This window comes from Odontesthes bonariensis, chromosome 21 (genome assembly GCF_027942865.1).
Source record: "Odontesthes bonariensis isolate fOdoBon6 chromosome 21, fOdoBon6.hap1, whole genome shotgun sequence".
NCBI lineage: Eukaryota > Metazoa > Chordata > Actinopteri > Atheriniformes > Atherinopsidae > Odontesthes > Odontesthes bonariensis.
The window spans coordinates 21,803,418-21,824,250 of NC_134526.1; the positions used below are offsets into that span (position 1 = coordinate 21,803,418).

Below are 20,833 nucleotides of genomic sequence, written 5' to 3' on the forward strand. Positions count from 1 at the left end.
GGGGTGTATCATGTTTGTTTTTGTTTTTTAAACTTGACTAACTAAAGACTTCTCCACACACACTTTTTGAATTAATAGGTATTTAAGACATTTAGTGTGTAAAATTAGAATCAAATATCAATGATGGGAAGCTCTTTAGGAAGTGACTCCTCAGAGGGTGGATCCGATCTCCAAATCCAAGGTGTGTGTGCCGTCGTGGTGTAAAGTTCAAATTACCAGTAGTTTCCAGCTCAAAATCGGAACGCAGTACTGTGCCAAACACTGTGAAACACCCCTCATTTCGTCTCATATAGGCGGTGAAAATGGGGAAATGGTTACAGCGGCTTTTTTGGAAATGTGTGCCAACATGAATGAAAATGCAGTAAATTAAGCAAAAACAAAACACAGCCTGAACCCTCTGAGACAAACCTTCCTGTCATTTACTTTGAGTAGTCTTCAGGAATATCGAAGGACATCCCAAAGCTCTTCTTTGGATGTCGGCTGCCTTTTTATACCGTTCTCTGTCAAGATGATGCCACACTGCTTCAATGATGTTGAGGCCCGGGCTCTGGACCTTATTTTTTTTTTCTTATTTCTTAAGGACATCACTTTCAGACACTGTTCATCTGCTGTTCTTTTTGCGCTCCACTTTCTTTTGCCCGGTTTTCCACAATTTCTATAACTGACGCAGCACACCGTGCAGAGTTATGTCAAGTTGTCGGCCAACAGCGATTCGGGGAATCTCCGTGTAAAAAAGAAACTACTATTTTGCGTCGTCATCTTTGGTATTTTTTGCAGATACAACTAAAGAAATGTGGACACCGTATCTTTCTATGCGACTGCCTAAAGATACATTTTAACATGGCTTCTTAACCCAGTTGCTTGTCTGTTTATGCTTGAATGATTCATAGGTCAGTTTCAGTGGCCCAAATGAAAATGGTCGGCTACTCGGACCGCTCTTAAAACGAGTGAAAAAATCAGCCAATGTCCAAAGAAAAACTTTGACAGAGCTTCAGAAAGTCTTGAGGACTTTTGACGAAGGCCATTTTTAAAAGATTACAAGAAAGTCGAGACTCCTTGGAAGCAAAAAGAAATGAGAGGTGCCTCAAAAGTTTTGCACAGTGCTGTGCGTGATGCAAACGGAGACAGAACTTGCAAATGCATACTGTTGGTGTTAAAATAAATGCGTCTACAGTGCACAGATTTAACCTGTGTGTCTTAAAAGTGTGCTGAAAGGAGCTTTTTCTGTCCTAAAACAAACTTTGGAACAAAACTGCAGTTCGCCAGTTCTGCACAGCGTATCAAAGACTTAAGTTGTTTGGTTGAAAATAGATTTCAGCAGAGGAACCTTGTGCCGGCTGCGCAGCATGGTGGTGGAGGTTTTATGTTGTGGGTTGCTCTGCTGCCTCTGGGATCGGGCGACCTCCTGCGTTGGATTAAAATGGGAGATCATACGGGAGTGCTTGAGGTTAACGTGAGCTCTCCTGTCTGAAAGTTCAACAGAAAAAAAGGGGAAAATAAACCTCTGCTCATTGTGAAATTCATCATCGCGTGGAGCAACAGGAAGGGGAAGCTTCAAGTAGAATGTTGTGGATGGAAGTAATATCAACAATCCATTATTTTGAGCCCAAAAACAACTTTTGTGTAGATGTGTTTAGTTTCTCTCCCAAAGTGCTTTATATGTTCACTTATGACATATTTGAGTAAATGAAAAATTTCCCCATTGGTTGATACCAAAACTGATCGGCAATGTGTTAAAAACAATCTAAGAAAGCCAACCATTTTCCTTGACAAACACTTTCTTCATTACTTTTCTCATCTGTTTCTTCATAAGTTCCCAGCTAAAAGGAACGCACCATCATTGTGTGCCGACTTTAAAAAGGGGTCTTAAGCTATCAGTTGCTGTGTTTTGCTGCACGTTGAAGGCCTTTAGAACCAACTGAAACCTTTTCCTGCTGCTAAAAAAAAATCATCACAGAAAACGGGTTAGTCCAAAACATGTTTTCTTTTTATTGGCGTCACGGTCAGACTGCAGTCCAGAGACATTCAGGTAATACACAGTGACACACATCTCTGTACACAGCGAGCTTACACTGAAGAGGCCGAACAACTTCCAAACAGGAAGAAACAACTCAGTAAAAACATGTTAAAGGGGTAGCACGTTACAAAATCGATGCTTGCTTGTTTGTCGGTTAATGGGGAGGAATTTTTTTTTCTTTTCTTTTTTTTCCATCAATATAACCAGGGGGTGTGGGATGAGGTGGAGAGGTGGGTGTATTGTAATATCCATGCAATGTATTTTACTCTAAACCACACCATTGATGGCGGCAGCATTACTGCATAAAACAGCCTTTTTATTACCTCCGTCTCACAAAACAACAGACCGATCGCATAAAACTTTGACTTTGGCCCTTTTACAAGCGGCCAGCAAAGTACCTCCAACAAAGTGAGTGTGTTCTAGGTAATACATAATTGTCATTGATAATATTTTCTTATTTTCAGTAGTACAGGACAAACCAGACCCTGGACAGCATCACACACGAGTTCCATTTACTTCATGAACATACTGATTTGTACAAATCGACCAATACCACGTTAGTGTACGTGGGCCAGAGCACAAAACACAGAGAATGCTCATATTAATTTTTCATCTACCACACTGACTGAAGAAAAGACCGAAGCACTGAGAACAATAACATAGCCTGACCCGACAGAACCCCAGACTACCCAATAAATCCCCCGTAGTACCCAACACAGCCAGCAATATCTCAGTCTCACACAAACGAAATGAGACGGCGTCTGCCAAACAAATAATGATGATGACTTAAAGGACCACACTAGTGCTTTCCCATACTTATCGTTATATTATTACTGGCCATTTTCAAAAGCATGCCAATCATCTATCTTCCTTTAAAAGTGAGTATAATGGACAGAATTTTGGAAATACTCGATGAGGGTTTATAAATCCGGCACTGGAATGGCCATCGACGTGTTTTCACAGCACCAAACCCAAAAGACAAAGCAACGGGTCAGTTTTGGATCAGTCTAGATTCTTGTTGGAATTGGCTGAAACCAATGGACGCGCTGAAGGGAAATGTATCTATGGGGGAGGCGTGCTTTGGGAAATGGCGAGCAGAGGTGTTCGGGCTTACGTAACTTGGCAGCCAATGGGCACAAACGTTTGCAAAACACACCAAGGGTTGCTTTTCACAGTCAGTGATGCTTCCTTCGTGGGATGGGGCTTTCCAAGTCATGCCCTTTTTTTTTTCTTAATTCCTAGCAATTTATACTTTGCTGTTCTTAGATGGAACACAGTACGATGCTCTGACTTTAAGGTGGCAACAAATACAGGGAAAACAAAGCATTTCACAGAATGATGGACTAACTTCATCAGAGAGTCCTTCAGGGAGATTTTATGTGGCATCCTGGAAACGTAGCCATTAAAGATCCAGCCTGGACTTTGAGAAGCCTCTAATGTGCACCTCTTAGGCCTAATGGTAGCCCCACCCAACATACCTTAAACGCCAGCACCTAACCGCTGCATACTCCCCCTAAAAACAAAATCATACCACTAAATTGTCCCTCAGCAAAAGAGAAATAAAACATTTAATTCAATTCTCTTATGCTGAAACAAGGGACAGTTGGAATTGTATGAAGGGCTTTAATTTGCCATTATTTATTCAATTCTGAAAGTGCTTTTTACAAACACACTTCTACAATTAACCTGTCTATCTTTGATTTGTTACAATTTTTAATATATGTATATATATATATATAATATGCGTTCTGTTATCTTCAGGACTGAAACACGAGAGCCAGAACACAAATCCACATTTCCATTAGCATCCTGCAGCTCCAGCTGCTGGAATCTGGGATTGGATTCGTTTTTTACTACAGGTTAAAGTTCTTTGGAGCAGTAACGTTAGAAACTCTGGAACGGTTTTGCGTATTGGCACATTTGTGGGTGCATGTGTGTGATCGCCAGGATCACACGGGTGAGAAAGCGCTGAGGAAAGAGCGTGTTGTTTGGCTTTACGGGCACATTTCTGCAAATCTATGCAAAACCTAATGGAAATGGCATAGTATTCAATATATATCATTAATTCTATAGAACATAGTCATGCATTAATGTCATGATTACTTCTTAAACCCGCATCAGTGGCGTCTCTGGTAAGCAGCGGTAACTTCACACTGGATCCATTAGAAGAGCAGGCAAAGCGTTCTACATGTCAGTCATATCACTTTGACATTAACGTTTATATTTGGCTCTGTTCGGCAAAAAACTAAACTAAACTCTCAACTTCCTACTTTACATTTCAAATATCTTTACAGTGATATTGATAATACATTTAGCTGAAGATTAGTTTCATTTCTGGGGTAAATATTAAATGCTGTAACAGACTTGAGATCCCCTCGTCCGCACTGAGACCCAAAACTCAACCAGCCACACACATCCACACAATTGCACACTAACACACAGACACATACACACATATAAGACCCGTCATGCATGCTGATCCACATGTATGTGTCCACTTGTTGCACATGGACACACTCACACCATCACACCATCACACACACACGAAAACGACAGATTCACCGATGGTGGGTGTATGTGAACCAAAACGCAGAGATACTGCTGCACACTGGCGTGGTTAGCATCGTTGCTATCTACATTAGGGCCACTAGTGACCCCCATCCATTCAGCACTAGTCCCTGTCACCAATGGCGACCAATTATGACCCCTCCCGCCTCCCCCCCCCCACCCAAATCCAAGGCAGGATTGCAGGATCGATTAGTTGCCAGCTAGCGATCCTCAACACAAGGATTTCCTTTTGCCTGAGACTTAACTGAATCCTCCAGCAACCCCGACCTTGAGAGAAGTTCATCTGTTGTTCCTCCTGAAAAATCCTGCCGGCATCAACAACAAAGCAGTAACGTGGTAATTAGAGAACGACGACAAGAACGCAAGGGCAGTTTGGCAGCTTTTAAGAACGTAAACATAAGCGGACCTAAGGTATCCACCCCACTCGCCCCGTTTTGCACACACAACACTCAACATAGGACACCGTCTCAAATGACACACCACATGTCTATATACTCTCTTGCACTGTGGATGGATTGTGAGACCACGGGCTCATAGGCACACACAATTTGTTGTCATCTTGTGTCTTTTTGACTTTCCAACACAAAATGTGACGTATCACTTCCAGCACAGGAGCCAGTCGGGTCTATTTAGTAATCCACCCCTGCCTGGCACATGAGTGCAACAGACGGAGAAGTGATTCATTGGGAGTCAACGTTTGCAAAATGAATCCCGAGGGAAATCCAACTGACCCGTCCACGCAAGAGAAATCAAATCTGACTCATCCATGGTGACTGTGTTGTCGAGGAACACGCCAGATTCTGCTTTAAATGATGTTTTAAAGCAATGGACTCTAAGGAAGACCAAAGACGTTGAAAAGACTATAAGAATGCCTCTTTAATTTTTTTAGCCTGCATTCATGTTTGCAGCTGCTGCAGATGCGAGCCGTGACCTGCTTGGTTAAAAAAATTTGAGCTTGGAAATTTGCCTGAGATTTTCTTACTATTCAGAGACTAGCGTGTCATTTGAGACGGTGCCTAAAGATCCAACTAGTCTGACGCTAACTTGCCTACACACAGTACAGTATATACCAACTCAGAGAAGAATGTGAGATATTGCACTAGGTCACAAAACATCGTTGTTGTTTTTTTTTTGTTTGTTTGTTGTTGTTTTTTTTGTTTTTTTTTACAGCATGTGGAAATCTACTAAATTAAGTCACTGTCTGAAACACGCAGTACAGTATGGCACTTAGTTGATATCTAAGTTTGGAAACATGCAGGTTCGATGCAGATGCTCACCTGTAACTGCAGCTGGAAATGTGGGAGGAGCTATAATTGTAGCTAAAGAGAAAGAGAACATTCCCCGCAGTTTTTAGCATTAAAGGTTGATTTTGACACTTAAACATTTTTTTTTAAAGAATTCGATGAAGGTTTTGTATGCGAGCGCCTCGTGCACTACTTTCAGTAATCTGATACAGCTTTGTTGTGGTGGAACCACCTGCTGATCCCTTCATCTGTTTTTCTCTTTTCTTTTTTTTCAACAAAAAGTGTTTGAATACTGGAAAGTGGCCTCCTCTTCTGCCTTTCCTCCTTTAGTTTTTCTTTTGATTCCTCTGCTCTGACCCTAGGACAACAGAGTTTCCAAAGCCAAGGTCTAGAAAAACGCAGATAAAGCTGGAATGTTCAGAAAGGCCAGGGAACAAAGAGGGGAAACAAAGAAGCAGAGGCCACTTTTTTTAACAGTTATTGAAAACTCGGCCCAGGTCAACGCAAACAACTGCACTCGAAACAGAAGTCACAGAAAGCAATTCGCTCTCATCTGAATTTTCCCCCCCATATTCCTCCTCCGCCATCTTTTCTAGTAAATGGGAACCTGGTATGTAGGTGCAGAGTTGTTCTCGGTGAATGGCGGGCTCTGGTAGGTCTCTGTGGTCTCAGTGGTCCCGCCGACTGGTGAATTGGAGGGGTATGGTTGAGTGGGTGCACCGCCGTCCATGTGCTCGGTGGCGAACAGGGTCATGTCCGTACCGAGCAGATATTTCTGGACCGCGCGAACTGTTAGGCCAGCCTGGGGAGGCAGCAGAGGAAAGCAAAACAAGTAAATGTCTGAAGGTGCTGCAAAAGTCAAACGGCTTGGTTGAATGGATTGTTTTTGCTTTGGTTCTTCTCTGACTGACATCACTGAGAAGTCTCGAAGTGGCAACCATGACAAGAGCCAGTTCACTTCTGTATATGATGATGAAAAGAGCGTCAGTTAATTCCCATCAACAATGTCTTGTGGCCGCAGCATTCAAAGTAACGCGCAGGTATGTGCTGCAGTTGTACTAATAATAATTGGAGTTCTTGTAAATGAATTTGAGTGCGAGCAGCATAGCTGAGCAGCCTGTGTCAACATCTTTTTCTTCACTTTTTTTGAATTGCCAACCTTGATGATTAAGTAAAAATTTCTACTAAAGTCTTATTATACAAATAAGATAGTTTCACTAGTTAGGATAACATCTCAGTGTAACCATGGTTGGATTCTTGAGCCAATTTTTTGTAACATATTTCCTGAAGCCCTTGATGTTTCCCAACAAGATAAAGGTCTTTTTTTTTTTTTTTTTTTTTTTTTTTTTTTCTTTAAATTGACTCTTTGACCATACCCACAGTTAGGTTGTCTAAATTATAAAAGCACATTTCAGCCACACAAGAAACTAAGTCGGTGCAGATTTTTCATGATATATCCAAAAACATCAAATCAATGGTTTCCTCCATTTGGCAACTGGCAACCTGGGGAAAGTTCAGTGGCCTGCTGCTCCCTGTCAAGTCATAGACTAACTTATTAGCTTATGTAGCTAGTTTAACCCTCATACATTGACAGTTTTCCAATTTGATTTAAGGTAAATTGATTATCATAGCCAATGCTAATCAGTGAGCTTTAGCTGTGCTTGTCAGCGTAATTTTATTTGTGCGAAACAAGGAAGCAATGTCATCTTTGTTCCCAATTCCTGTGCTAAGCCATCAGCTTCTGGCTCTAGCTACACACACAGACAGTGCGATCATCTTCTCGTCTCACCTTTTCACATAAAGCAAATTTTTAGTTGGCTTTCTTCTTTTCTTTTTGTCATAAATATGTATATGCCTCTGTTTTGTACTGCGAGTGTTAGTGTGTCACTTTCTGCTCTTACCCATGTGATTATAGAGAAGAAAGAGAAGGCGATTGCTGCCCGAGCTGCATCGGCCCCCTGGTTGAGAGGCAGATCTTCGGTTTTGGTCCGAGACCACTGATTGGCCAGGAAGCAGAAACTTACAAAGTACAGAAAGGTCCAGAAACCTGCCAGAGACCATCAAAACAACAAATGGTTATTTCCCATGTTCACTCTTGACATATTTGAGGTAGAAAACAATGGACGATGATTTCTCAAATCCTGCTCGCCTGAAGCCTGTTTCGTTTGGAAGTTAAAAATACTCTCATTTCTCTAATACGTGATAGCTGTTAATGGTTTCATTTCTCCTAAAGTGTTGTGGTGCAAAATGGTCATCTGAAACAAACATGATGGGTTAGGCTTCAATTTAGCTGTTTGGAGAACCACAGCTTTTTGAACAGCCTTTATGTCAAACTCGCCTTGGTTTTTTTCTTTCAAGCATGTATGTCTTCGCTGTTTGCTTGTGTCTGTAACTGTAACTGAGCTTATTTGCCTCCTCACCCGAAAAGCCAATCTCAAGCATCACAGCCTTCTTCCTGTCTTTAACAGAGCTGATGGAGGAGAACTTGTAGTCGAGCAGGAAGAAGAAGGAGCACGCCAGCAGCCCCACCAGGCCCACAAACACGCCGTAGTTACATGCGTCTCCATTCTTGTTGAAGACACAGTGGAGGCGCTCACTGCCCATGTTAACATAACCCTCATTCACGATGGAGGCGAAGACCACCAGGGAAAATATCTGCGGGTGGGAGGAGAAAAAAACAGATTAACATTCAAATTCATCATTATGGGACTGATATTTCCTTCTTTCTTTCTCTGACTTTTAAAAACGACCTGATGTGAAAAAATACATATATTATTCTGTTCTTGAGACCATAAGAACAACACGCAATCCTTTCACTTTGTTTGGTCTGAAAACGTGTCCTTCAGTGAGACTTTCAGACTTCGTGTTACATCAGTCTCATCTCAGAGAAGAATAATCCAGCCTCCCTATCTTCTCTCCACCCATAACTTCCCATCATGCCGCATTCACTGTACCATTAGTTCAATCTTTAATTAGAGCGAGAGTAACAAATGACTTGGTAAGATACCCTTCTAGGAAAATCATTTAATAAAAAAGCCTCTCCCAACTTCCTGCCTAGGATGTCCAACTTCTGGTTGGCGTCTTGTTCAAATTTTCCCGGTGGATGCAGGAAATCTACAGTTCCCATTAGTTATTGAATACACCATCAAAAGGCATTGATTGAGCACATTACAGAAACAGGCTTATAAACATCAGTGGAATGCCACCCATCCAAGCACAAGTTCTTAACGTGAGCCTCTGAAAACCTAAAGGCGAGAACGTTCCATCAGTGAAGTCCAGGGTTCACGCGGGCTGTGTGTAACATGAGTTCAGCATTAATAGCTGCGGTCCAGTGTTTCTGCCAACCTGTGCCAGCTCAACGCATAGCTTGTGATGAGATTTTACCCAAAAAGAGGTACCAGCAGTACCAACCGTCTGTGGCTGAACTGTAGATGAGGGGAATGTAAGTATATATGGGTAGGTTTGGTGTGTGGTAGTGAGAATTTGGCTTGCTGTGAGGTCTCTGGCTTGGTATTGTAGTTTTCTCACATGTGCTGCTGGGCTTATTGTCTGTAATTTGTATCCGAATTACATTTGCTTAGTGGCACAATCTGTACCACCGTTGGCAGAAGAGAGGGATGGAGTGGAGTGGATTGGACCCACCTTCTTGAAAACCGGCTGCTGTAAACAGGGCTGTACAGACCGAGCTGAGAAGAGTGATGTGGTCTTATATTGACCACAGCATGTCAGACAAACATTTCATCAAGATCTTTGGAAATTGTGTCTCGCTCAGCAAACAGAAACACTGTTGCAGGCACAGTGGACACACGTGGAACGCCTCTTTGAGCGCACTCAGACCAAAGGTATGAACCTAGTTTCCGCTCTTTCTCTCCGACTGACCGAAGAAGTGAACGCTCTCCTTCCCCTTGAGAATCCCACAGCCCTGAACAAAACAAAAGACAGAAGTGCCGTATCTAATTCTCCAAAGTTTCGTCTGTCAGTTCAACTTTTGCGTCAATTTGTACCGCTAACGCCTCCCATCTTCAGGTCTAATCCCTCTGCTACATTTTCCATCTTTTTCCTCCTTTTGTTCTGGACTTGCTCACGGACACCGCTCAGCTGACTAACGCTATGTGGCAGGATAGGGCCATGTGACACACAAACACACAAAGCAATGCACTCGTACTTGGGGGTCTGGGTCATATGATGAGGGATAATTTCACATCCACATTTTAAACTAATCACATGAGTGGACATAATCTGAGCAGATACACACTCGAGTGCCTTCAGTGATTCTGCGTGACAAGGCGGCTTACATATCGGAGTCCTGCATCACCACATGAAAGGAGAAACTTTCACTCACTTCTTTGCATAATGAAAAGGGACCCTTTGTTTTCTTAGTCCTTTAAGAAGAAGATTCCCAGCAGGCATTGTGGGTTTATATAAGGTCTTTATAAAAGGTTTGACTCTCTGACCGAGAATTCCTACAACTGAAAATAAATAGCATCATTTCCTCTCTCATCATTTCTTCTGTTTGAAACACACTAATCAGTCGAAACATTAGAAAAAAACTGTCTTAATATTCTGCAGATCCCAGTTACCTCATCCATAAGGTTTTGTTGTGGGGGGTGTGTGCTTGGTCTGAAACGATGCTTAAACGTTTGAGACATGCCAGAGACACATCCACATGAATGGCAGGACGCATTGTTTCCCAGCGGAACATTGCATTGGAACGATGTGATCGGTGTTACTCACTTCACCTGTGAGTGGTTTTAATGTTGTGGCTGATCATGTAGATTTCTGTTGTTTGTTTTATTTTTTATTTTTTTATCTCCGCTAACAAGTATCAAGAAGAAGCTGGGATGGAATAGAAACAGCACAGCAAAACAACAAAAGACCTCGTTACTGTCCCTGTCCAACCTTTGATGCACCGGACCACTCTACCCTGGTCATATAAAGAACTTCTTGTTTTCTGTATAGAAAATACATATACTTTTTCTTTTAGCCCCTTGTAAATATTTATGTATCTAAACCCAAGTACATAATACGACCCTAACCCCAATAACTTTTACTCTCACTTTTTACTGCTGATTCCTAAAAAGATCTGTTGAGGAGCTGTTGATCGAAACTATATTCAGATGTGATGATTTCATTTACAAAAAGGAAAAAACGCACCCCAAACAACAGCATTACTTTCAAGCGAGCCAATTAAAACCGGAGCTGCGTTATGGGGACATTTGTTTGCTCTGTTTCAGAAATCCTCTGCGCTGCTGAATAAGACCTTCTCCGAGTAACCCAAAGGTGACGCGTTACATCAAACGCCAGGGCACGACGCATCTTCGTGGCCATGCGTGCGTAATGATGGTGGCGGACCAATCACAGGTGGGATGACGAACGACAACCGTGTGGAGTAGTATAGCTGTAGAATGATCAGCTGATTAAAATACCAATATAAATAAGGACAATTTGTGTATCAGGCCAAATAAAATCCGGATGTTTAACAAAGGGGAAATATGAGGTGCAGGAGAACGGGAGCGATGAGGCTGCTGAATGATCCGCCTCTGTGGGTCTGTCTTCCTCATTCTCAACACAATCTGGTCTGCAGCGCATCTTCTGCGGTGTTTATGAAGCGCTGCCAGGCGAGGTGTAGTCCGAAAGCAGGCTAATGGGTGACAATGGGCTGGTTTGTCTCCCAGAAAACATCTGTAGTGAAAGATGTTACGTGTTGTTAGGCAGCCACCAGGCCTTGGTAACACCCTGCACGGTGTTTCTCACACGAACCATCTTCAGTTATTCGTTTACACACCCTGTTTGGAAGCTCTCGGATTTCTGGAGCCCATATTTGCAGCGAGAACACGTCACGGGTTTCGCGCAGCAAAGGACCCAGACACACACACACGTACACAGAGAAAAACACATCTCTCACCCAGGACAGCAATCTTAGGATGGTCTGCGGCTGCTTGGCGAATGTGATCGGGTCAATTGTGGACCCGGTCCGGCCCGCCCCGAACGATCCCACTCCGTCCATCTTCTGTCGCTCTGTGTGTGCGCTCCTCGCGGCTCCACGGTCCCGGCTCCACGGCAGGATGGATGCGCTACTGCTCGCTGCTGGAAGGGACGGGTCCTGCGCGCTCCCAGAGGCGCGCGAGCACTCACAGGCGGACGTGCGGCACCTACAGACTGGCGAGAGAGGTCGTTATAAGACGCGCAGTGCGCGCAATTCAACGTTGAACGTTGGCGAGGTCGGAGGGTCTCAGCAAATAGACTGAATAAGTTGATAAAAATCGAGCATATATTATGCCATATAGTAATGGGCGAAGCACACCCGTAGGGCACAGGGGAAGCTGTTCTTCAGGTTAATAGGAAAAGCGGAAAAATAAACAAGCAACCAATAAATAACTTACAACAACACGAATACATTTTCAAGCCCCAAAAAGCTGCCCTCAGTACCACCAGAACTAATTACACATGTTTTAGAAAAACATTCTTCTTTGAATTCACTTTCAATTCAAGAGTACCTTAGTTGTTTTGTGGGGAAAGATTTATTAAATCTATGTCAATCAATGCTCTGAAGATGGAGGGGGTTCATTGTCTCCAATACAGACTATAAAGCCTTTTTTAAGGAATATTTTTTAATGTGTAAGTTTTGGCTGTGTAAATAAAACAGACTTTGTCTCCCAATTGTCTCCAGTAGGAGTCACGTCACAAAAAGTGCACAGTGTCACCACGACACTGAAATGAAACGATCTTTATCAAACAGCAGTTGTGTATGGCTTTTATAAATGTGCTGAGTCAGGTTATAACCGAGTCAACCCAGTCTGAGATCATGATTTTGGTACAAAAGCGACATCCTTCGGGGGAGAAGATTTCTGTTTTGTTTGTTTTTTTACTCCCGAATGCTTAAGAAAGAAAAGTTTTCAAATGATTGATTAATCAAAGAAACATGGAGATTTTCACCAGTTGACTTTAAATTCAAAGGCAGATTTATTGAGCTCTTCAAAGACATGTGCATTTTTGCAACTTGTATTCCGACTATGGAGTATTTCCAATTAAATGCTAACAAAGTTAATTAGAAAAGAATAAATGCAATTCTATATTAGAGAAAGGTGGTCCAGGTGGGGTCTTTTATATGCTCATCATTCAAACTACCCACTGCTCAGCAGGTAATATGCAGTATTTCTGCTGTGCTGTTCACAAGTACTGTAAAAAAAATAATAATTTATATTAATATTTACTACAAGTAATGAATGATTTATAAAAATGGCTAATTTCTCCAGAGTATTATACTGTTCTATATTGTATGAATACTGAACACCACAAGAGGTCAGTGCTGTCCTCAACTTTTGAGTATTTCAAAATGTATGCTCATAGAGCAGATGTAAACAGACAGCAGAGTTGTAAAGGAAACAATTTAAAACACAATTGGAGGTTTGATACTCCATAAAGCCAAAGATAAGGATAAACATTCACAAAGCACGCAATCGTTGTCCAATTACTCCCTTGCGATCGTGCAATGTTCCTCCACCAACCTGTAAAGCTGCATTTTTTTCTGAATCTAAGTAGCCCAGAATTTAAGGGGAGGTAAAAATGCAGATTCTGACGAAACACAAAGTTGTAGTCAAGAGATCTTTAGGCATTCAAAGGCAAAGTCTCAAATATGAATAGTTCTGCAGACAAGCTAAGTCTAAAGGGGTTAAAGACCTACAGCAAGAGGAGGACCCCGTGTGGAAGAGTAGATTCACTAGGATGCAAATTAAATTCACATAGTAACATATCATCAACATATTATACAGATAAATGCAATAGCATCCACAACCCACACAGACTGGGAGTGGTGTTACTGTACATAAAACACTCGGCACAGGTTGCACTGTTGGAAGGTTTTACAGCCCAACACGTGACGGCGACAGTTTTCCAGGTCGTAACTTGGAAAAACGGAGAGGAAAACCTTTCGTTTTTCGTCTAGTGTTTTATTTCATCACCACACTACGTTACAACACCTGAGCACAAAACAAGGAGAGCCATTTGTCACGTGAATATAGTCACATAGAAGAAAGCTGGGTGAGCTCAGTTTTGTTGTGTTGTGCGCCGATGGGAGCTACTTGCCGCCTCATCGTTTAGTCCTTCATCACAAATAATCAGTCGCAGGAGCCATCTTTCCATCCGTCTCTCCACCTCTCATCCACACGCGAGCAGTCAAACTCAGGCTTTCCCAGCCGGACGTTAACGTCGTTGTGAAGTCGACACAGCCATTGAGAAAGAGCGTGGCGGTTGCTGGCGTCCGGCTGATTGGTTTTCAATCTGTGGAGAGGAGGTGGTGCTTGTTGATAATTGTTTTCTTTTTTTTTTTAAACCACTCGCTTGTTTGTGTTAAATCCAAAAGTAAGAAACTTGAAGAGATTTGACATGCAACATTACACCTACTTAAGTTGTTGGAAGATCTTATATGTGACCGCTGGCTTGCGTATGAAATGTTGTGGCGTACTGACCTGCCCCGGAGATCTTCTGCACATTCCTCACAGGGGAAGAATTTGGAAAAAAGGCCAATGAACTGTCCCATCTCTTGTTGCTGTATGGACGTCGGTTGATCGGGGTAATATGCAGCCATGGTGTGCAGAAAGGACCAAGTGCTTCGCCCCAACTCTTCCCTGTCCAGTGGACACTGTGGGTCTTGCTGCTCCGTCTCTACAGCACGGGTCTCCTGCAGGATCCAAAACGGACATTTGGATATGAAAAGTGGGTAACGTCAGAGTCACTCAGCTGGAAAATTCAAAGGGAGACAAGTAGCACTAGGAGGTGAAACCAATCATGACGAAACAAAACTTTCTTATACCAAAATAACTCAAACTATTTCAGACAAGATTCAACCTCCAACACCCTGCCGACGTGCTTTTTGACCTCATCTCACCTGTGCAGCAGGTGTCGTCTGCTCTTTCTGCACCTTCATCCACGATTTAAAGTCCGTACAGGCTCTACATGGCTTCTTTTTCACCTCTCCGGTTTCGCCATGTTCTTTACCGGAGCTGTCGGCAGGCAGTTTGCTGGCCACTGGGAACGGAAAACCCTCAAACCCGTGCGGCTTGGAAGCTGATGGTCCGCTATGTCCTGAGGGCGCAGCCATGTTCGCTCCGTGTATCAGCTAATTACCTCTGACTGACCTGCCGTATCGAAACGCATAAAGGAATGCACGCTTGTTGAAATTAAGCTACCAGTAAGTGGCGAATATAATGGCGTCTAAATATTTAAGCTATCTGTGCCATGGTTCAGCAGCACACTCACCGGCAAACGCTGCTACGTCAGTACAGTCGGTAAAAGTTTCGTAAGCGTGCGTTTCCTTGTTTCTCCCGGACTTTTCACGGGAACGGACCGTGTTCCGGTTGTACGTGCATGCCTCTGAGTGACTCTTCTATTACTATAGCTTTCTATCATAATTGAAAAATTCCAGTAATTGACATTGTATGTGTTGTATTTGGAAGTTCATACACTGCGCTGCGTATATTTTATGCTGTTTTTGGTGTGTTTTCTTAACTGTTCAACATAACTGGTTTGCTGGTTAGCCGGGTGGCTAACGGAGCTAACAACTGTGGAGTGACACGTTTCTGTTGTGTTTTGTCTTCTTGGCAGATAAACTGCTGCCCAGCTGATCTGCCACTATGGGCATTTTGGAGAAAATCGCGGAAATAGAGAGAGAAATTTCTCGGACGCAGAAAAATAAAGGTAAAAATGGGGGAGCTTCGGAGCTAACTGGTTGCTACACGATGAGCGAACTTGAAGCCAGCTGCATGCAAGTGTTGTGTAGACTTACTATATTCATGGGGTCCGAAAGCTGAAAAACTACTTCACTGGTGAGGTCCGACAGCTTTTTGGGACCTAATACTGTTCGACCCCATATGCTTAAATGGCTTTCTTACAGCGTCGTAGCTTTGTTATAGAGCTATGGTTATAGTTAAGACATGGTGAGAGTAAGAAGTTATGAACTACATTATGTGGGAGGATAGTTCCCACGATAAAAGGAAGATCTGTGTCAACTGCTAGTGTTAAGTTATTCTTCAATGTCTCTGAAACTCAACAGAAAATAAAACTAAAGCATTCATTTCTAAGTAGTGTTCACTGTAGTTTCTTTTTTTTTTTTTTGTTAATGGTGACTTAATTTTAAAATAAGTGAAAAATGATGAGGAAATGCTCTTTATGTGTTGCCAAGTTAATCCTCACTGTGGCCTTTGATCGCTAAACAGCACCAAGGAAAACTTACAGCAACGCAACACAGAATACAGACAAACCGTGGTTTGTGCCCGGGATGTTTTTGTAAGCATGATTTGGTTTGACCAACTGTAATTACAGGGTAAACGAAATTCATTTTATTCCCACAGCAATGCTATACAAGTGTTCAAAGATAACAATGCCAACGTAAATCAAAGGTAATACAAAAGTAATCTGAAAGTATTCAGATTAGATTGTATTTGTTGTAATCCAGTGGAATATGGTACTATTCTGAAACTGACTCCATTTCACGTGATGTGACCCAATGTTGGTTACACGTGTTGCTTTCTTTTTTTAGCTGACTTAACGATGTGACTGTACTGTCATTAGAAGCTTGAAAGTCACTCTCAGAAACGCGCAGTGCTCTGGAATAAGATGGGTGTCTGTTCTGCTGAGATAAAACGCTTCCAATCCCGGCTCTGCGCTCGTCAGACTATGCGTGGAGAAAAAGAAATGGAGAAGAGATGTTTTAAATCACAGCTGGAGCTAAACAGGCCGTAACCTTCCATTTTTCTGTCCTCCGTGGATAATTACTGAGCAACTCCTGCGTGGCATGTCTATACTCGCACTCCTTTTAAATCTTTGCTGACTGTTTAACATTAATATATATATATATATATATATATTCTGCTGAATGGAGTTAGGCTCAAACCTTAGTGTGTAGCTGCACTTTAAATCTTTGAAAACGAGGCACCAGCCATTTGCTTTGATTTACTCTCTGGCTGTTTTCATCCATCCCTCCAGCTACTGAGTACCATCTGGGTTTGCTGAAGGCCAAGTTAGCCAAATACAGATCTCAGCTTCTGGAGCCCTCCAAGTCGTCGGGGGCCAAAGGCGAGGGCTTCGATGTTATGAAATCAGGAGATGCTCGCGTTGCGCTTATTGGTTTCCCCTCCGTGGGTAAAGTAAGTGGAGACTCTTATGTACTGACTTGGGTTTCTTGGTTTGGATATAGAACTGCAGGGTGGGAGGGAAAAACTTATATATATGATCTGCAGAATAATAGAATTAAAGGGTGTATTTCTCAGATGACTGTAAAGAAACAGTTAACAGATAAGTAAGATATGCTGCTTTAACCAAATTCTCTGTTGATCCCTGCAGTCCACCTTTCTCAGCTTGATGACATCAACAGCCAGTGAAGCCGCGTCTTACGAGTTCACTACCCTCACCTGCATACCTGGTGTCATAGAGGTACACGCATCCACATGTGTACACGTGTTTTTTGGCTATTTTTAAAGTCTTTGTCACGCTGCATCTCTTCCATTGTTATTTGTCCTTTAGTACAAAGGGGCCAACATCCAGTTGCTAGATCTGCCAGGAATCATAGAGGGTGCCGCCCAAGGTACGCTCAGTTTTTTGGGTTTGTTACATTTAAGATAAACAGAAGCTGGAGTTCTGTAGCATCTAAAAAGATAGGTAGCAAGAATGTGGTAGCAAGAATTAAATGTATGTATATCTGTGTTCCTAAAAAGTCTTCTTGTAACACAGTGGTTGTGATATACTGACCTGTGATGCTTTTATAGGAAAGGGTAGAGGTCGACAAGTCATCGCCGTTGCCAGAACAGCAGACGTTGTCATCATGATGTTGGACGCCACCAAAGGAGAGGTTCAGAGGTGTGTCAGTGTGCACGGGTCAGGTGGACTTTGAGGGCGGGTATACAGCCGTTGTTATCACCAGCTCTTATCTTTACCTTTTCCTTTTCTCTCAAGAGAACTTCTAGAGAAAGAGTTGGAGACGGTGGGCATCAGGCTCAACAGGACGAAACCAAATATTTATTTCAAGGTACAGTTTACGTCGTGTTGTCTTCATGCATCCTGTGGGGCCGCAATGGGCCTCATGCAAGAAAATCTTCGTATTTTTATTCTAAATTTCTCTTACTTTTTTCGTAAGAAGGTCTCGTACGAACACGTCACGTCAGATTCAACAAACGCTCTTAACTTGGGAAAAAGTGTGTAAACGACCTGCGTAAATGAAGAATCCCACCCGTGCGTATTTAAGTGCACATGCACGAGGATAGTAGATTTGCATACTCCACGCCCACAATTATACCATATAAGGCTGTGCTTCCTCATGAGAATGGCGTCAAGGCGCAAAAATAACAACTTTACGGGCTCTGAGTTTGAAGTTTTGCTTTCAGAGATCCAGAAAGGAAAATCTGTCATTTTTAGCAGTGTCAGCAGTGGAATTACGGGACCTGCTAAAGTCAAGAAATGGGAAGCAATTACGAGTGCTGTTAATACCAGGTCACCGAAATAAAAAAAAATAAATGGTTTGATATGAAAATGGCTTTAAAAAAAAAAACGTCTCGCCCTGGGCAGGCGCCCGATGACTGCAACTAAAGCCGTGCAATCAGTTGTTGCCTCATCATGATGGCACTTTGATGGGGTGGTCCATGAGGGGGGTCTTCAGGCACCACCCCTTCTGGTCTGCCTGGGTTGGTTCAGGTGGAGCCTCGTTCATGGCAATATTGTGCAAATCTGGTATGCCTTCTCTGGGCTATAGAGCAGTTTTTAGATAGTTTTTAGCAGTAATTAAATATACAATCCATTAGTCAAACAAACTTGATTGGAATAACAGCGGACTATTTTACAAAACTCCTACGACATGTCTCGATCACTCGTAAATTCTGTGTGTACCTGAAAGAAAATGTAAAATACGAAAAGATTGGTGAATGCGCAAATTCTCATAAATCACTCGTACGCACGACGTAAGAACAAATCTGTGCGTACGAACGGTTGTTGCATGAGGCCCAATGAGCTTTCAAGTTATTGCCAACCAAGTTAAAGGTTTTACCCGATTGTCCAAGTAGTTAAATATGTTGAGCTGCTCTCCTTTGTCTTCACCTGTAGCCCAAGAAAGGCGGTGGCCTCTCCTACAACTCCACCGTTCCTCTCACTCAATGCTCAGAGAAGCTTGTTCAGCTCATCCTCCATGAATACAGTATCCTTCAGTCTGCCAGCATCAGAGGAGGCGGCACGCAGAAAACCAAACCTGTAATTTCAGACTGCTCCGCTAAGTCTTTTCTTTGAATCAGTTGTACTTTCTATGGCCACGCTTTTCTTTAATCCCTCTCCTCAGAAATCTTTAATGCAGAAGTGCTCTTCAGGGAGGACAGCACACCAGACGAGTTCATTGACGTCATCGTTGGGAACAGAGTTTACATGCCTTGTCTTTATGTATGTCAGTAATTGCCTGGCTCAGGTCTAAGCGCCTTGCCTCATAACCGTGCTTCACCTCTTTGTCTATTGTCTGTCCTAACGCTTATTGTCTGCGTCCTCAGGTGTACAATAAGGTGGATCAGATCTCCATCGAGGAGGTGGACCGGCTGGCACGCAGACCTAACAGTGTTGTCATCAGGTCAGATAGCGGCGTGTCTTGTTTGGAAGCATTGATCTTCCTCCCTTTATTCGGGTGTGCGGGAGTTAAACGGGTTCCTCTTGTCTCTGTCCACATGTGTGCTCCAGCTGTGGTATGAAGCTGAACCTGGATTACCTCCTGGAGAGGTTGTGGGAATACCTGGCGCTGATTTGCATTTATACAAAGAAAAGAGGAGGTATCCATCCATAAATATCTCTCACACACACACATACAAGTGTTGATTCATTCAAGAGACTGTCATGATTGACATGTATATACTGTAGGTCTTAGAATACATTCTGTATTTCTCGTTTGTCAGAGCGCCCAGACTTTAACGACGCCATCATCATGAGGAGAGGAGCAAGTGTAGAACATGTGGTAAGCAGAACACGCACACAGGCGCTTTAGATACTGAGACGGACGTATTCACAACATTTGCACGAGTTGCGAGCAAACTTGTATGAGCTTGATTTTAATTTGTTATTTTTTCTTTGTAAACTCCCAGTGCCACAGCATCCACAGAACCTTAGCCAGCCAGTTCAAATATGCCTTGGTGTGGGTAAGTAGGGTCAAGCTTTCAGTGCTCCATCAGTACTTGGTGGCAGATTTTCCAAAGATACACAACTGTCCTCTCACCCTCGTTACAGAATGTCTATTTGGTTCACATGCTCTATGAAACAGGGTTTTTCTTTTTTTTTCTTTTTTTTTTTTGACAGATTTTATGTATTATATAATATTACATTACATAGTCTGTGTTTCTGAACCGCATTGTCTTTTCAGGGAACCAGTACCAAGTACAGTCCTCAGAGAGTGGGCCTAACACACATCATGGAGCACGAGGACGTCATCCAAGTAGTTAAGAAGTAAACGAAGAGAAACTTCTGGAGAGGTTTAAAAAAAAAAAACAACAACAACAAACTGTACAGTAGATGTACAAACATCCATATTTTGTATATGAAATCTTACAAAAACAGTGATCCGCAGAAACGGAAGATAATTGAGCTGATTGTGGACAGAAACTGGCGTACTCTACCCTTTTAAGATACGAGATTGACTCGGAGAGAGAAAATGGGGGAAATAAAGTCTTTAAAACATTTAACTTGTCTGTGTTTTGTTTTTTTGTCCCCCCCCCCCAGTCATCTGGATCATAACACATCAGCTGTAATATCAGGCCCTTTTTTTTTTTCCTGCAGGGTCAGTCTCCACTGACCCCTTCCTGCAGCCTTGCTGTTTGTGTCACCGCCTCCAATGCGCCAAGGCAAGCCGACCACTTGTCTCTCAGAAAGTATGGGCTCCCAGTCAATGCAGCCCCATTGACTCGCGCACACATGAGCACAATAGTGCCATTAAATATTAACGAGCATCTCTTCGGGGCAGGAGAGGGGCGCAGAGTGGGAGGCTTCATAC

At 42.7% G+C, this 20,833-nt stretch overlaps 3 protein-coding genes across 9 annotated transcripts; 1 reads left to right on the forward strand and 2 right to left on the reverse strand.

Moving 5' to 3' along the window:
* Nucleotides 1-1,965: 1,965 nt before the first annotated feature.
* syngr3a (synaptogyrin 3a) lies at nucleotides 1,966-12,674 on the reverse strand. 4 transcript variants are annotated; one of them, XM_075455053.1, is made up of 6 exons: nucleotides 11,735-12,674; nucleotides 8,250-8,484; nucleotides 7,731-7,876; nucleotides 6,437-6,631; nucleotides 5,863-5,904; nucleotides 1,966-4,890 (listed from the first exon to the last, which is right to left on the reverse strand). In XM_075455053.1, exons 1-5 carry the CDS (start codon nucleotides 11,834-11,836, stop codon nucleotides 5,893-5,895), a joined length of 690 nt encoding a protein of 229 aa, XP_075311168.1. In that variant the 5' UTR covers nucleotides 11,837-12,674; the 3' UTR covers nucleotides 1,966-4,890; nucleotides 5,863-5,892. The 4 variants fall into 4 exon arrangements, 3 of the variants coding, with proteins under 3 accessions (XP_075311168.1, XP_075311167.1, XP_075311166.1); XR_012768193.1 differs by having other exon boundaries at nucleotides 5,863-6,631; XM_075455052.1 differs by having other exon boundaries at nucleotides 1,966-5,904.
* Nucleotides 12,675-12,773: 99 nt separating this feature from the next.
* gfer (growth factor, augmenter of liver regeneration (ERV1 homolog, S. cerevisiae)) lies at nucleotides 12,774-15,146 on the reverse strand. Of its 2 annotated transcripts, XM_075455055.1 has the most exons (4): nucleotides 15,088-15,146; nucleotides 14,717-14,966; nucleotides 14,298-14,509; nucleotides 12,774-14,109 (listed from the first exon to the last, which is right to left on the reverse strand). In XM_075455055.1, the coding sequence occupies exons 2-4, from the start codon at nucleotides 14,927-14,929 to the stop codon at nucleotides 13,947-13,949; spliced, it is 588 nt and encodes a 195-aa protein (XP_075311170.1). In that variant the 5' UTR covers nucleotides 14,930-14,966; nucleotides 15,088-15,146; the 3' UTR covers nucleotides 12,774-13,946. The 2 variants fall into 2 exon arrangements, with proteins under 2 accessions (XP_075311170.1, XP_075311169.1); XM_075455054.1 differs by having other exon boundaries at nucleotides 14,717-15,146.
* Nucleotides 15,146-20,525, forward strand: drg2 (developmentally regulated GTP binding protein 2). Of its 3 annotated transcripts, none has more exons than XM_075455050.1 (14): nucleotides 15,146-15,187; nucleotides 15,433-15,525; nucleotides 16,813-16,973; nucleotides 17,170-17,259; nucleotides 17,350-17,410; nucleotides 17,592-17,682; nucleotides 17,779-17,851; nucleotides 18,919-19,009; nucleotides 19,148-19,245; nucleotides 19,350-19,426; nucleotides 19,534-19,622; nucleotides 19,746-19,804; nucleotides 19,932-19,985; nucleotides 20,207-20,525. In XM_075455050.1, exons 2-14 carry the CDS (start codon nucleotides 15,462-15,464, stop codon nucleotides 20,291-20,293), a joined length of 1,095 nt encoding a protein of 364 aa, XP_075311165.1. In that variant the 5' UTR covers nucleotides 15,146-15,187; nucleotides 15,433-15,461; the 3' UTR covers nucleotides 20,294-20,525. The 3 variants fall into 3 exon arrangements, with proteins under 3 accessions (XP_075311165.1, XP_075311163.1, XP_075311164.1); XM_075455048.1 differs by having other exon boundaries at nucleotides 15,154-15,322; XM_075455049.1 differs by having other exon boundaries at nucleotides 15,154-15,264.
* The last annotated feature ends 308 nt before the right edge of the window (nucleotides 20,526-20,833 follow it).